The following is a 16172-nucleotide window of genomic DNA, read 5'->3' as shown; positions in this document are numbered from 1 at the left end:
ACAAACTCTTCATTCAATGATTCAATATCAGGGTACAGTTATTAGGAAATTAACCATAAAATAGTATTTCACAATTTGGGGGGGGGGGTTGTATCTGACATCATAACTCTGTAAAATGAAAGATGACCGATGTGGGGTTTTTTGTGTTTATTGTATCCTTCTGAGATCCATTTTGATATGTAAAAGAAAAAACCCATACTATACCGGTTCATTTTTTAAATAAATGGATATATGTAGAAAATTTTTTATTTTTTTTGCAAAAATGTGAAATCTGTTTCTTTATTATGCAAGTGTAATATTTTTTAAGCATGAATTCTGTAGAAAATGAATGCAACATTGTATTCAAGTTAAAATATGTTAGTTATTATGTGAATTCTGTTTGCATCGATTCAAAATATATCTTGTACTTGATTTAGTCTTGACTTGTTGTTTGGGATATGGGGGTACATTTGACTCTGGCACATTATCTAGTTAAAATGAAAGATAACCTACGCATTTGTGTGTCAATCAGGTCTTTTTGCATTAATACTTATAAATCAATTAAGAAATTATAAGATAAACACAAAAATTTGGTGAGTGGGGACTACCATAAGTACGAATTTCAACTTTGAACATAAAACTATTTTCTTAACCAAGAATGCGGAATCAAAATTTCCGGAAAAATCAATTTTTAAACCCTAATATCTCTGTAGTTCATCGTCCGATTTAAAAAAAAAAGGGGGGGGATTTCAGCGTCAGATTAAGCTTAAAAAGTTTTTTTTTGTTATTGCCTAATGATTGATATCAAATTATCACTCGAAAAAGGGTTATCATATAAAGACTAAGTAGCGCTTTAGCCCCTAATTTGAGGGGGCAGTCCCTTTTTCTTGATATCAAATAAAAGGTCTTGCATATATAAACATATTTTGTTCAAAAAGTGTTCACGTATTGTTAACTGTTCTCGAGACATCTGTATCTGAGACATCTGAGTCATCTGAAACATCTGTATAAATGTGTTTAGGGGCCGACCCTTAAACTCCCTACCGGGGCCACCAACATCAAAATTTTAGATATCACATTGTTAAGAACCTTATTTTGAGCAACTTTTGTTCTACATTGCTTTTCAAAATATTTCTTTTTTCAGATATTAATGACCAAAGTTTTAAACTTCTGGCCCCATGAAACCCCTATTTACGTAACATATAATTTAGGTATAGTACTGTATTATAATCAATAAACAGTTGTACAGTGAACATTTTTGCTTTTATAATTAATAACAAATTATTGCTCAGTAAAGATTTATTGTAAGAAGACTTTAGAGCCCTCTTATTTCAAAGGACAGCCCCTTTTTCTTGATATCCAATTAAAGGTCTTGCTAATATAAACATATTTTGCATTTTAACAAAGTATGAATACATCAAAAGAAATTTTAGAAAATGTTCGAAAATTTCGTGGAAAAATTTGATGCTAATTTTTAAGGTTCAGGCAAGCTTCAAGGCCATAAGCAATTTTCATAAATTGGAAGCATGGGGATACATCTACCGACATTCTTCTACAAACCCTGAAAATGTCTAGCTTTTATCTTGATTAGTCTCGGAGACGATGCGTGTACAAAATGACCATTAAAACATTTACAAAATCGTCAATATCTAAAACCGGTAGTGACTTCATACTAGGAAATTTAATAATATGTAGCGCTGACAATGCTAAATCAGTCCTAAAAATTTCCTGCAAATCGGTTGGATAGTTTTTGATAATTAACGCTCCAAAAAAGTCAGAAAAAAAGAATAATAAGCATAAAGACTAGAGCAAACATTGTTGCAATGCAACGAGTGGGTCTTCCGTTAATGTCGAAAGAAAAGCTAGAAATTTCTCTAAGAAGGAGAGTTCTTAAACCAATAAACATAAGTAACTGAAGCACAAAGAAAAAAAATCGATTTATTCTTGGTACGAGTTAACAAAATCCCAATGATTTTAAGTACGAATTAACAAAAACCTTATCGATTTCAAGAATGACTAAGCAAATATATCCGTATGTGTTTAAACACGATAAAAAAATAGCCCAATTATTTTAGGGACAAGTTAATTTAACTCGGAACATCAATAAGCTCTTATTTTTTGCTTTCATGATTAATAACAAATTATCGCTAAAAATAGACTTTGTAGCCCTTCTGGACCATAATTTGAGGGGTCAGTCCCTTTTCTTGATATCATATGAAAGGTCTCGAAAATATAAACATATTTTGTTCAACAAGCATTCACGAATTGTTAATTGTTCTAGAGATATCCGAAAAACTGTGTTCCAGGGATAAACCCATAAACTCCTTACCGGGGCCACCAACTACAATTTTTTAGATCCCATATTGTTAAGAACATCACTTTGAGCAACTTTTCCTCTACAATATTTTCAAAATATTTCTTCTTTTCTAGATATTAATGATCAAAGTTTAGGACATCTGTTCCTTGAAACTCCTAATTACGTAATATATGACTTATGTATGGTACCGTATAGATAAACAACTGTACAATTAACAATTTTGCTTTTATAATTGATAACAAATTTCTTCAGTAAAGACTTATTATAAAAAGACTTTAGAACCATTTTGACCCCTTATTTGAGGGCCCATTTTCTTAAAATCAAATTGCGGTCTTGTAAACACATTTTGTTCACAGGTGTTAAGAAATTGCTGACCGATCTAAAGATATCTGAACAAATGTGTTTTTGGGGCAGACCCTTAAAACCCTCACTGGGGCCACCAACAAAAATTATTTGTTACATAATGTTAAGAACAATATTCTTAGCATTTTTTGTTCTTTAATGCTTATCAAAATTCTTCTACTTTTCTAGATATTAATGATCAAAATTTTGGATTATGGCCCCTTAAAACCCTTATTACATGTACGTAACACATGACTTAGGCATGGTACTGTATAGATAACCAGATGTACAATGAACAATTTTGGTTCTGTAATTGATAACAAATTATTTTTCGGTAAAGATTTATTTCAAAAATACTTTAGAGCCCTCTCGGTTCCTAATTTGAGGGGCCAGCCCCCTTTTCTTTAATTCAAACAAAAGTCCTAGTTAATCTGAACTTTTGCATTACATGTCTTAACAAAATATTTACACATTATCAAAAGCAAGGGCGAAAAATGTGCGAAAATTTCGGGGAAAAAAACTGGTGGCAATTTTTTTTAGCTCGGACGAGCTTCGCCGCCTTGCGCATTTTTCAAAATATCAAAAAAATAGGACCATCTACAGACATTCACACAACTAAGTCATAAAAGTACTAACATTCCCATTTTTTACTGATAAACTTAGACATTTACTGACAATGTACTGACATTACTGATAAACTTAGAGAAGTACTGACACTTTTTACTGACGGTACTGAAAAACTAAGAGAAGTACTGATAAGTACTGACACCATTGTTCTTACCCCTGCTAGAGCTTACAAGATGTGAAATTGTATTAAATAATGTATTTTTGAATATAATAAAAAAAATTATAACACGATTATTAAACTTATTAATAACATTTTCATTGAATGAAAATGTCACTTTTTTATGCAATTTTATAAGTGAACGAGAAATTGAGTCTTGTTTTTTTTTTAAAAAGAAATTGGCAGATTTTATAATATTTATGTAGTTAGCATGAGTTTGATAATAATATAGAAACGAAAAGTCAGTAAAAAAATTTACAACATAGTGCTTAACATCAATAAATCACCCATAACACCACCTAGTTATTAGCATTCAATCTACCCCTATGGCATATGCGCGGATTTATGGGGGATCTGCCCCCTCCCCTCTTTGCATCCTCCATGGAAAAATCTAATTCCTTAAATTGCATAAATATGGCTTAGACCCCCCCCCCCCCCCGGGAACAACATTTCTACTCTTCTGAAATGATTTTGGGATCCGCATATTTTACATAGTGGTTTCATTAATATTCAAGGGTATCAATTTTCGTGGATTAAGTGAAAATCACAGTTTCAAGGATACGTAAATTCGTGGCCTATGACCCTTTCAATACAAAATGTTAATAGAAATTGCGTTTCAATGAACATTTAATTTCATGGATCAACTTAACAACGAAATCCACGAAAATTGGTATTCAACGAATATTGATGAAACCACAGTAGTAAATTAATGCGTTCTGTTTCCGTATACTTATGATCGCGGTAAGCTTGAAGTGCTTGGGACAGAGGCCGAACGTGTTTATCAGTTATTTTGTCTTCGTGAAATAATATAAATCTAGAAAGGAACCCTATCCATCTACATTGAAGCTTGAGAAGACTAGATCTTATCTAAACATCAGACTCAGCACTGACACAAATCAAGTTAGACTTGTATACCGATTAACCGCTTATAAACAGCTTATATAATTATCTTATCTGTACATGTATTTAAACAAATGGCAGTGTTTTGTAATTTGTAAAATAACAAATAAATGGAGGACCAATGTAACTTGAGTTAAGGCGCAAAATAACGCAACATAATTAGCACGTGCAGATAATCACACCGATCGAAATGATCACCTATATTTTGACTGTTTTGCCTGGTGTTATGATGCATAGAATAACATAATCTCAATAAATGAAATGTCTGTTGATTTTATTTAGCAGGAATTCGATTAGTTAATATCTAAATCATGTAAATCCCAATCAAAGATAGCCATTGTTTTTTCCCTGATAAATCATGAAAGAGAGAGAGAGTTGATTTGTCCGGATGTTTGACACTTTTTACAATGTGCATTGTCCAGTTCAGTAATCCATAATTAATGATATGCAATTTTGTATAGAATTGTCATCATACATCTACATATAAAGCAATGATAAAAATTCATAAATGATTCATAAATGATTTAATGCATGTATACAAATACCGGTAACGTAAATACACACATGCATCATTTTAAAACAATGTTTCGGGTTTAAGATTAGAATAAAAAACTTACATTTATTTAGATTTTATTTGAAAAATGAAAAATACGAGAGCGCAACTAATTTTTAATTCATGTAACTGTGTCAAATGATGTTCCGAATTTAAAACTCTTCCTTTTCATATTTGAAATTCTTAGAACTGAAATTAATATCAAAATTTTCAAATTCTGTTTTCTTTATTTGACAAACTGGGAAAAAAATATTAAGGGGTGTTAAAGCATTATTGTTTAGCAGTACCTAGCATTCAGATCTTAGGATGTGTGTGTATATACAAGTACAGGTGTGTCTGTCACCTGATTATTCCCAATCTCTGCACTGCAAATTGTCAAGAGGGGCTGTGTACAGTAGCTATTATATAACCACTTACTGACCATTGCAATTGAGATCTTAGGAAGTGTGTGTATATATACTTCTCTAAGTTTTTCAGTACCGTCAGTAAAACGTGTCAGACTATGGTAGGGTCTTCCGCTGAAGACCCAAGACCCTTATAAGAAAAGTGAAAAAGAAACAAAAGAATAATGGTAAGGTCTTCCGCTAAAGACGGAAGACCCTGTAAGAAACATGAAAAAGTAACAATAGAACATCTTCGCTAGCCAAGGGTTTTCGGTTCACTTTGCTCCCCATAAATCCTTGGCGGATTTCATTACGAAAACTCAGTGACAAGCTCTGTTTTATGATTGGCTGCAGCTGCGAGTAGCTGATCCAATCGCAGTGCTTGTAAATATAAACTTTAAAAGAAAACACATGTGTGATCTTTGGTAAAACATTAGGTGCTTTTAACAAGTTGAGACACAAGTTCTCGAGTACAGTGCTCACCAACGATGGTTTAACCAGATGCTTTAAAAACCTATATAGTTTACTTGGATGGAACATAGTTCTACAAACTTGTGAAGGCTAGCTCGCGTAATAGCATGGGAAGTAAACATGGCGAATGTAGAAGTTGCATAACCCGTCAGTATTTACGTTCCTGCTTATGGTTATTGCCTTAAGGGTTCAATGAGATGTTTTATTTAATTTCTTTGGTCCGCAATATTAACGACAACGATACCTGGTTTTATGGCATGAAAGCTTTCATATAAATCGGCGAGTTTTTCACTCCCGGTACAGATCCTTACAAAACATTGAATAAAACATCCCGTGCTTTCCCTAGGTTATAACTTAATTCGTATTTAATTACATTGTTAATTATGTTCCGTTATTCGGTAGTCAATGTTTTCAAGTTGTACAGTATAATGCCATGATGTGTATATAACCCGTTGTTTAATTCGATTAAAATGTAAATATGCAAGGGGCGCAACTCAAGTTGCTCGCTAGATAGCGCCACCACATCACCGAGTTTTCGTAATGAAATCCGCCAAGGGTTTATGGGGAACAAAGAGAACCAAAAATCCTTGGCTAGCGAAGATGCAATAGAATAATAGTAGGATCTTCTGCTGAAGACGGAAGACCCTAATAATTAAGGACTGCTTTTGTCTTTATCTAAATTGAAGAGAGTTTTCAACTTATACTACAGTCCAATAACCCTTTGTGAAGAATATTTTGTTTTAAAATATAATAAATATTAATAAATTCATATGGAGAGATAGAGAGAAGGAACAAATCTCGGCTCCGGCGAGATTAGAACACACAACCTTTGCAGGTGTCATAACAGTATTTCAGCAAAGGTTCACGTCAGAACATGGCTGACGCAAAATAATTCCCGAATTTCTCTTTGAATTTGGGTTTTTTCCGCCCGGGAAGCTGATTTTTTGTATTAGATGAAAAACAACATGTAAGATGTCTGACTATTTATGTTCTGTAACAATGCGAGGTCATTTGAAATATTGATGCGTGTTGTTTCCGGAGGGGTATGAAAAGGCCCGAGTTTGATTTTCGTCGTAGATAAATCGAAAGTAGAATTTTGAGGTGTGGCTCTCAAATTCGTTTAACGACAATTAGGGGAAGTCCTAAATCAAAGACTGATGCATTTTACACATGTATTTCAGCGTTGAGAATTTTTAGCGTGTCGTTTACTAAATTATGTTTGACTGTTAAATTTCAACAGGATTGATAAAATCTTTATAAATGTAAAAATAACGAAGTCAGTAACATGTAATTTAAAATTTATTCGGTAAAAATTCGAGGACAGTAATTTTCACAGTTCTAACATGCATTAGTAGTTCACACGCTATCATAGATACAGACTATAGAAAAACAAGAAATATACATGCACCACAAATATTACACGACTGCTTACATCCCGTGTATTGTGTAAATTTTAAGTCCCCGCACAGGCAATATGCGCCGTTTGATCTAAGGAATTTGTTCTTAATTGTTTAATCGCTGCATATATGACAGACAATAAGAATGGGGTCCGAGATACTGAGTGAAGGGCTCGGGAGTTAGAATCTTTTCTACAGTACATGTCAAGCACTTCAACTGAAACTTAAATGCAAAAAACTCATAAATGTTAAAAATGAACAAATTGGTATGGCCACTAGTTCAGTAATCTAGAATGGTACTAGGTTGAAATTAAAGGCCCAAGATCAAAGATCAAGTTAAAATCAGGGCAGAAAAACTAAAGGATTTTGTGAAAGGGGGGGGGGTTATTTCTATATTAAACGTAGAATTTCAAATTCTAAATATTAAATATTACACAATTACTAAATGAAATGCATATGTTAGAACAATGTATAAGCATTGTATTAAAGTTGTAACTATTTATTTTTCTCAACATTGTAACTTTATTTCAGTATGAATACATTGCTACGGATCTCAATGCATACTGTATTGCAATATCTATTCTGTAGGACCCAACTTGCCATGGAATACTGACCCTGGGTTAGTTTTCTCCGTAGAAATTTGACCCCCGGGTCAATATTCTACAGGGGTCACTTTTCGTCGTTACACCGGCAAGGCTTGTGTGAATAGAACATTCGGACTAGTTGTACATTGATTCAAAAGATTTTTTTGGCGTCAGTTACTCAGAACAGTAATGCCCTGTTTTTATTGGGCCAGCAGTTCCCTGTAAATATGGTTTCCCTTTTCACACTCTCACGAGAACAAGATAAAAATAATTAAAGATCCGACAGAATTTTTCGGCGGCAGTAAGTTTCGATTCACAATATAATTCCAAAAATGTCGTTGAAATCAGTCTCAACTTTCAGCGAGAATCAAAGTAAAACTTTTGAGAATCGGATAAAATGTGTAATTTCAAGAACATCATGCTTTTTTAGTAAATAAAACAGTATATTTCGCGTAGTTTTTTTTTCATAGTAGTTTTTAGCTCACATGAGCTAAAAGCTCAAGTGAGCTTTTCTTATCACTTTTTGTCCGACATCCGTCTGTCCGTCCGTCATTCTGTCTGTAAACTTATCACATTTTCGACTTATTCTCCAGAACCCCATGGCCAATTTCAACTAAAATTGGCACAAAGCATAATAAGGTAAAGGGAATTTAAGTTTGTTTAGATGAAGGACCACGCTCTCTTTCAAGGGGAAATAATTAGGATTTATTGAAAATTTGTTGATATTTTTCAAAAATCTTCTTCTCAGAAACCATTTGGCAAGAAGAGGTAAAACGTGTGTGGAAGCATCCTCAGATAGTGTAGATTCAAGTTTGTTCAAATCATGGTCCCCGGGGGAAAGGTGGGCCACAAAGGGCGGTCAAAGTTTTAAATAGAATATAAAGAGTAAATCTTTAAAAATCTTCTTCTCAGAAACCAATCAGCAAGGAAAGCTGAAACTTGTGTGGAAGCTTTCTCATAGAGTGTAGATTTAAAGTTGTGAAAATCATGACTCCCAGGGGCTGGTTGGGGCCACAATGGGGTGTCGTACTTTTATATAGGAATATATAGTTTAAATCTTTTAAAATTTTATTCTTAAAAACAATTTGGCCAGAGAAGCTGAAACTTGTGTGGAAGCATCCTCAGAGGGTGTATATTCACATTCGTACAAATCATTGTCCCCGGGGATAAGGTGGAGGCACAATGGGTGTTAAATACAATGCTCAACAAGTGTGATATGACTATTACATGTAAATCATGTAAATCATCCTTTTAGAAATGAGACTTGATTATAAACATAAGAATATCCAAGGTAAAAAAAAATGGACTCTTACATATACACGATCTCCATGTATCATATTTCATTGCAACGATAGTATGAATTATGACTCTGTTAAGCTGATTTTATCATACCTAATGTTGCTCAGATGAGCGATGTGGTCCATGTGCCTCTTGTTAAAGAGACAGACGACACTTGACCGACGTGAACTTTGACGTCACAGTAAGAGGAAATTACTCTATCTAGTTTTTGTAAATCTGCTTAAATATAAATACCAAAATCTTCTCAAAATCTTGCAGAGCTAACGACTGGGAACATTTCTTCAGAGATGTTGTAAATGTAACTTGCTCTCATTTGGATGAATGCTCACATTTATTTTATTCACTGTATTTACGTTCATTTCCAGAAACGTTTTTTAAAAGGGGCGTAGCAGCCTCATACAAATAAATCTTCACAAGCAAAAAAATGTATATAATTCTCAAAATCAGGAAAATTCTAATCCAGGGTGCGGAATGGCGAGTGCGTATTTTACTTTTAGCTCATTAGCTGCTTGATGGTATCTTTATTTTCACTTCAATTTATTACATGCTCTCAAGAGGGGGGGGGGGGGGGGGGGCAACTCCAATTTCCTTATATGATCGGCAAATTGTTTATTCGTAAATTTATGAAAAAAGGCATCAAATAGCATTTTTTAAAACGGGGAGGGGGCAACTCTATGATATTAAGTCGATTTTTTATATGTAAGTTTAGGAAACATGCAAGAAAAGAGGGAATAAACTACTATGAACATTATGTTAAAAATCTTTATTATTAAACAGCATTGTATCTGAAATAAATTCTACTTATAAAAAAATTGAATATCTTATAAATTATCATGAATTATGAAAATTAACTGAAAAAATAGGTATGCTTTATTTTATTTTGCATTCAAATTCATTTACGTTACGTTGCTACTTTTATTTTTATTTATTTATCATAATTCATTATTTGATCACATGCTGTGCTTGCCCCAACGGTCGCACCGTAAACATATAAATATATTTTTACTGAAATACATGAACACTTCCTGCACTATTTTCTTACGCGTAAACTCAATTCATGTGTTATACGCGTGCCTTCCGATTGAAGACTTCGGCTGAGAGAAAACGGAGACGGGGTCACGTGACCCGTCTAAAAACAGTAAAGTGAAAATGAAACTTTTTCGTTTGGTCTAAACACCGATACCAATTAAGAACTTATAAAGACTTATTTAATAATTTAACGTTTCTGAGATCCCGTGTGGTCAAAATTAGAAATAAAAGAAACTTTATAATGAAACAAATTTATTGTCCTACTTTGTCTTATTTTACATTTTACATCTATTAACTCATGCTGTTAAATATCTAAATGGTTGTTGTTGTTTTTTTTATTCTTTTTGCCAACTGGCACATTAAACAATGCATCACAGTATATGTAAGTTGTGGTAAAATTGTCACTTTAAGGCATTTGCGCAAAATTTTCTCTTTAAATCGAAATAAACTTTCTTACAATAGTTTGGGAGAGTTGGACGTAAACAGTTTGAATACCTTTACTGTCAATTTTCCTTTATGCAATATTATTGACCTTTCCTATAAAAATTTAATATCTTGGATTTGTATGACAGTCTATCCAGTATATGCTTGTAACAAGAAGGGGGCTATCTTAGCTAAGTAACTAATGTCCAATCCTCTCGATTGATGTGATAAGATATGTCTCAGTTAAACCAGATAGAATTTGCAATATTGTGTCCGATTTCTACACTTTTTAAATAGTATTTAATGTGTTACAAGTGTCATGATAGTGAAAGTGTTTATGAATGCATATTACCTTGAAAACAAACATTACCTTGTTAATTTTTGATATGTTTTTGTTCTTTTCTGCATTTCCTATCACCTTTTGATGTTGAAGGAAGTTGTAGTAAATATCTGGATGACTTTTAATGTAATCTATGGATTCCTTTGTGGTGTTTATCCAACCTTGGTGTTCCAAATGCTTTCTCTTTCCTGCAGTGAAATGCATTAGATAAAATTAAAACATACCAATCAGGGAGTTCGCAAGATTCAAGTTCCCCAAGTGCAGGCCTATTTCCCGAGGCGCATTAAAAAATGAGACCGTTTTGTTGAGAACAATTAAACAAGATGCAATGCTAGTTTTAATGTTATATAAAACAACAAAAAAGCTTAAGATTCAGCCCATATATTTGGTTTTGAGAATTATTGCATCATCAACATTCAATACGAGAACCGACACTTGCATGCAAGTGTTGGAGAGATAAACATGCACATTAAGGTTTTAAGAGACGACGTCAGTAATCATTTATTTTTTTCTGTCAGTATTATAAAATAAGTTAATGTTATGCCTAAACTACAAAAGGCATCAAGTAGCATAATTTGCAATGTTTTGTTGTTTTCCGAATACACATGTAGCTTAACCTTACTTTTATAGAAGGCAAGGCTAGAGTATGTCCCGATTAAAAATTCTTAAGCATTTAAGTATGATTGAATCATTATATAGGTGACTGTATATAATAGATGATTGAATGATTATGTCACTGTATAAAAGTTAAAATCTCAAGAAAAATGCATCAAAATATGAAATTAATTTACACAAAGCTGTCACTGCATAGTTAACAAAGTAGTGTAAAGCATAATGTGTGCGCAAATAGTAGAATTCACCGAATGCCTGATACTATATATACAATCTTCATTAATATTGATCATAATTATTTAAGAAGTATGGACCCTTTAAATTCTAAAATAAAAAGTACATATACATGTACGTAATGTAACGTACAAATGTATTTGATAAAAGAAGGGAGCTGGAATCTCAGATAATCTTTAGGCTTTCACGTTTTCGTTGAAAACACATGCATATGGTCCACGTATTGTAGTCTTTTTTTAAAGGACAGCAACTTGTTATATCAAGTTTTATAAAAAGAGGGGTTGTCTGATCAATGCCTTAAATATTTAATGTAAAGCATTTATAATGCTTCGTAAACGGATAAAAAATTTCACTATTTTATTGAATTTACAGGGAGTTGTGGTTCTTTGATGTTTCTTTAAAATTGCAGAGGAATGACATACACTTGTAAATTTAAGTGTTGTTCCGTCAACATATGTTATGAGTTTAAAATAATTTCAATTTAATTGTTAATTTGTAAAATAAAAATAGACTCTTTACCATATTCCACAGATTTTAGAAATAATTGAAATAAGTTTTTGCCATAAATGACTAATGAACTTCATTTTAATTATCATCCGCTTGAGGTTGCAGAGAAATGACAGCATCTTTTGAAGTGTATTTTTGTCAGTATGTTGGATGAATTTCAGATAAGTTACTAGTATTAATGTAAAGCATTTATAAAATAATGCAAATTTATATGAACAATTCATAACCCCTTTCCCTTTCACTAAACAGATCAAAAGACAAAATGTTAATTATACAATTTTTTCAATGGGCATTTTCTAGTCAATTATTGAATTTCTATGCAGTCTATATTAACTATTGATTTATGGTGTATTACTCAATTCTATGTGTAAGATTTGATGATTTGTTTTTTTCTATGAAAAGCAATACATGTCATTTATGTTTATATTTTGTAGGTTACAGCTTTTTACCGCATCGCGGTTATCTGTCTGCCGAAGAAACTGTTTCCTGAAAACCGACTTTTATTTGTAGCTTAACAGTAAAAAGACTATGAGCCAAGAAGGAGAAAACACTGGAATAGAATCTTTGCTACAGAATGGTGATGGAACAAAGCATGGAGATGTCAGTGAGTCACAGTCTGGAAAGAGCAAACCTCAATGCACAGATGAGGAGGAGTCCATCTTAGAGGAATCTACTGACAGCAATTCTCCTTCCATCAATGACCTCTCTTCAATAACTACTGGTCTCATTAGGAGGAGAGCTGAAGCAGAGGCAGCCAAAACAAGAATTCAGTATGCAGTGAAGGAATTAGAACTTCGCAAACGACAGGCTGGGATTGAAGCAGAACTTGAAATCCTCAACCTGAAAAAAGAAGCCGCAGATCCAGAAGCTGAGTGTCACATATTGAAGTCAACTTTGAGAGGAGCCTCTCCAGTGCTCATGGATCATGTTGGACTTGAGACCCACGAGAAAAGACCTCAGCGGACAACATCTAGTGGTAGTGTCGTTTATCATGCGGCATCTACATCAAACAAAACTTGAATCAAAATCCTACATGCTTCCATCACAACCGACTTCATCTCACACAGCTGGTCAACACACGTCGATGGATGATGTTACCTGGTTTCTACTGAGAAAAGACTTACTGTTTTCAGATCTGGTAAATTTCAATGACAAACCTGAATCTTACTGTGCTTGGAAATACAGTTTTCAGTGTGTTGTAACCGAACTGCAAATTGTGAACTCTGGACGAATGGACTTTTTGATTAAATACCTTGGACCATAGCCGAGGAAACATGCTCTAAGCATTAGGACGTCAAATATCCTCAACATACCCCAAGGACTGAAACGAATTTGGGAGCGCTTAGACGAGCGATACGGAGCCCCTGAATTAGTCGAAGCATCCATCAGAGGGAAACTTGCTAAAGGACTATGTGCGGTTTTATGCATTTTTTGCCCCCGAAATCAAAGTTTTAGAAAGAGCTTTCAAAATAAGGTGAAAGATAGTTAAAATCATCTTGGAAATAAAGGTGTAAAGGGTTATCACCACAGTGACGTCATAGTGTAGAAATGACGTCATGAAAATTGCATTATTTTGATAAATTGATGTTTTGTTGCAAAATATGGGTATTTTCCTATGGTTTTTCGACTGGGAAACATCGAGCGCAGGCTTGCTCAAGTACCATTTTTTAATACAATGTGTATAACTATCTGACGAAAAACATATGTTAAAATCGCACTTGAGCAGACCTGCGCTCTATACTTCCAAATGCAAAATATGGAGGAAAAAATAAGAATATTTTCCTTTTTTTCAAATTTGCGGGAATTAGGACATTTAAGTGACGTCATAGATAAACAGCGAATGAGCAATGGTGACTAAAATCAAGATTAAAGTTATAAGTTTCCTCTATACAATGATTTGTGAAGATTTCATTTTTATACGATAATATTTAGAAATCGGTTGAAATCGGGGGCAGATATTTGACCATACCGCACTTAGTCCTTTCCCAAGTTAGGGAATAGGGACTATCAGAGACTCTATGACTTATCAGATATCCTGATGGAGTTACAATTTCTGAAGGAGGACCCAAAGTGTTCTTGCATGCTGTCTTACCTGGACTCCTCAGTCGGTATAAATATAATCGTCACAAAGCTGCCAAATTCTCTTCAATAAATGTGGACGGGCCGAACATTAAAATACAAAACGGCAACAATGCTGTTTTCCCTCCATTCAACATTTTTGTGGACTTTGGTAAGGGGATGAGTAGGGTGAAGAACGACCCTAGTTTCATGTATTACGTTGACGTGACCCACATCATTGAGAAACAACCATTAAACACATTCAAGGGAAAGGTGAATACCAAGAAAACTACAGCAAATGGATACAGGGAGCTTCAAAGAGTGTAAACCTGAATTACCGATATGTGTGATTCACAGAGGACCGGGCGTCAAGCACAGTGTTAGTGACTGTAGAGTGTTCAAGTTGAACCCTATTGAAGAGCGAAGGAAGATACTACGAGAACATGGACTCTGTTTCCGATGTTGCTCCGGGACACAGAGAAAAGCAGACTGTAAGAAAGATATTAAGTGTGAGATTGCGGAAACGGATATCATACTACTTCGCTTCATGTGGATACATTGCCAGCATCTACTGATAGAACACCCACACCAGTTCATGGCGGGGAGGAAGCTCCCAAGGAACAGCATGTAACTACAATTAACAGCAAGTGCGCAGAAGTAGACGAAGACTTTTAAGAAAAATCCTGTGCTAGTATTGTCCATGCTATAGTCACCTAACAAGGAAAGTCCATTTTTCTCTATGCTATGCTTGATGCCCAAAGTAACAAGACTCTAGCAAAGAAGGAATTGTTCGATTCACTGAACATTCACACAGAGACTATACAGTATCAGATGACTTCATGTTCAGGACAAGTTACAACTTTCGGCAGGACCGCTTCGGGATTGTTTATTGTATCTGCAGACGGAGAAACCAGATTACAATATCCATGCATCTTAGACTGTGATGATATACAGAACAAATACCTGGAGAAACCCACACCCGATGTTGCGCTACAACACGATCACATGCGTGACATTGCCAGCAGCATCTCTCTAAAAAGAGATACCATTTTGCAACGTTCATGACAAAGCTTTTTGACAACGATAATGCTGAAAAAGCGCCCACGAAACAGTCAACACAAGAGCAATGGTTTCTACCCCTTTTTGGAGTTTATCACCCTCAAAAACCTAACCAAATCCGGGGTTATTTGACTCTTCTGCAACATTCCAAGGGACCTCTCTGAACAACCAACTGCTGTCAGGTCCTAACCTCACTTACAGTCTATTGGGAGTGCTGCTTCGATTTAGAAAGGAGATGGTTGCGGTCGTACCTGATGTGCAGCACATGTTTCACTGCTTCACGGTAAAGAAAGAGCACAGGGATTTTCTCAGATTCCTATGGTACAAGGACAATAAGATTGGAAATAGACTGACAGAGTACAGAATGTAGAAGTTGCATGTATTTGGGAATAATCCCTCCCCCGCTATAGCACCATTGTGCCTGGAGAAGATTGCAGATACATGTATGTCGGAAGAAAGCCATGGATCAGATGTCGGAGAGTTTATAAGGAGGAATTTTTAAGTTGATGATTGGTTGACGTCAAGCCCAACTAATAAAGAGGCCTTAGATCTGATGCGCAGGACACAAGATGCGATGAGTCAATGACTTGGCTCAGGATATCCACGATCTGAACTTTGACAAGGATCAGCTTTGTGCAGCGAAGTCTAGGCCTAAGATGGAACCTGTCTATCGGTATGTTTGAGTTTGACATCTCAACGAACCCTAAGCTCCTTACACGCATAAGCGTACTTTCAACTGTAAATAGCCTTTTTGACCCCTTAGGGTTCCTTTCTCCTGTTGTAATATGTGGGAAACTCATTCTACGAGACTGTTGTATCAGATACCTCAAACTAGTATGAGCCCTTACCTGAGCATATCCGGACGAGCTGGGTTCAACGAATGGACTTCAACGTTGAAGGC

The 16172-nt window shown here is 34.6% G+C and overlaps 1 protein-coding gene across 4 annotated transcripts in view; it reads right to left on the bottom strand.

The window, feature by feature from the left end:
* LOC105330255 (uncharacterized) overlaps positions 1-16172 on the bottom strand; it is a 104513-nt gene that overhangs the window by 24077 nt on the left and 64264 nt on the right. For all 4 annotated transcript variants that reach the window (XM_034445889.2, XM_066076336.1, XM_034445891.2 and 1 more), the window contains one exon: positions 10832-10989. In XM_034445889.2, the coding sequence (XP_034301780.1) occupies positions 10832-10989 (158 nt within the window). The remainder of the gene's footprint in view (positions 1-10831; positions 10990-16172) is intronic.

The sequence above is a fragment of the Magallana gigas genome, chromosome 2 (assembly GCF_963853765.1).
Source record: "Magallana gigas chromosome 2, xbMagGiga1.1, whole genome shotgun sequence".
Lineage (NCBI taxonomy): Eukaryota > Metazoa > Mollusca > Bivalvia > Ostreida > Ostreidae > Magallana > Magallana gigas.
Note: the sequence above shows the minus strand (reverse complement) of the source record. Positions and strands in the feature narration are given on the sequence as shown.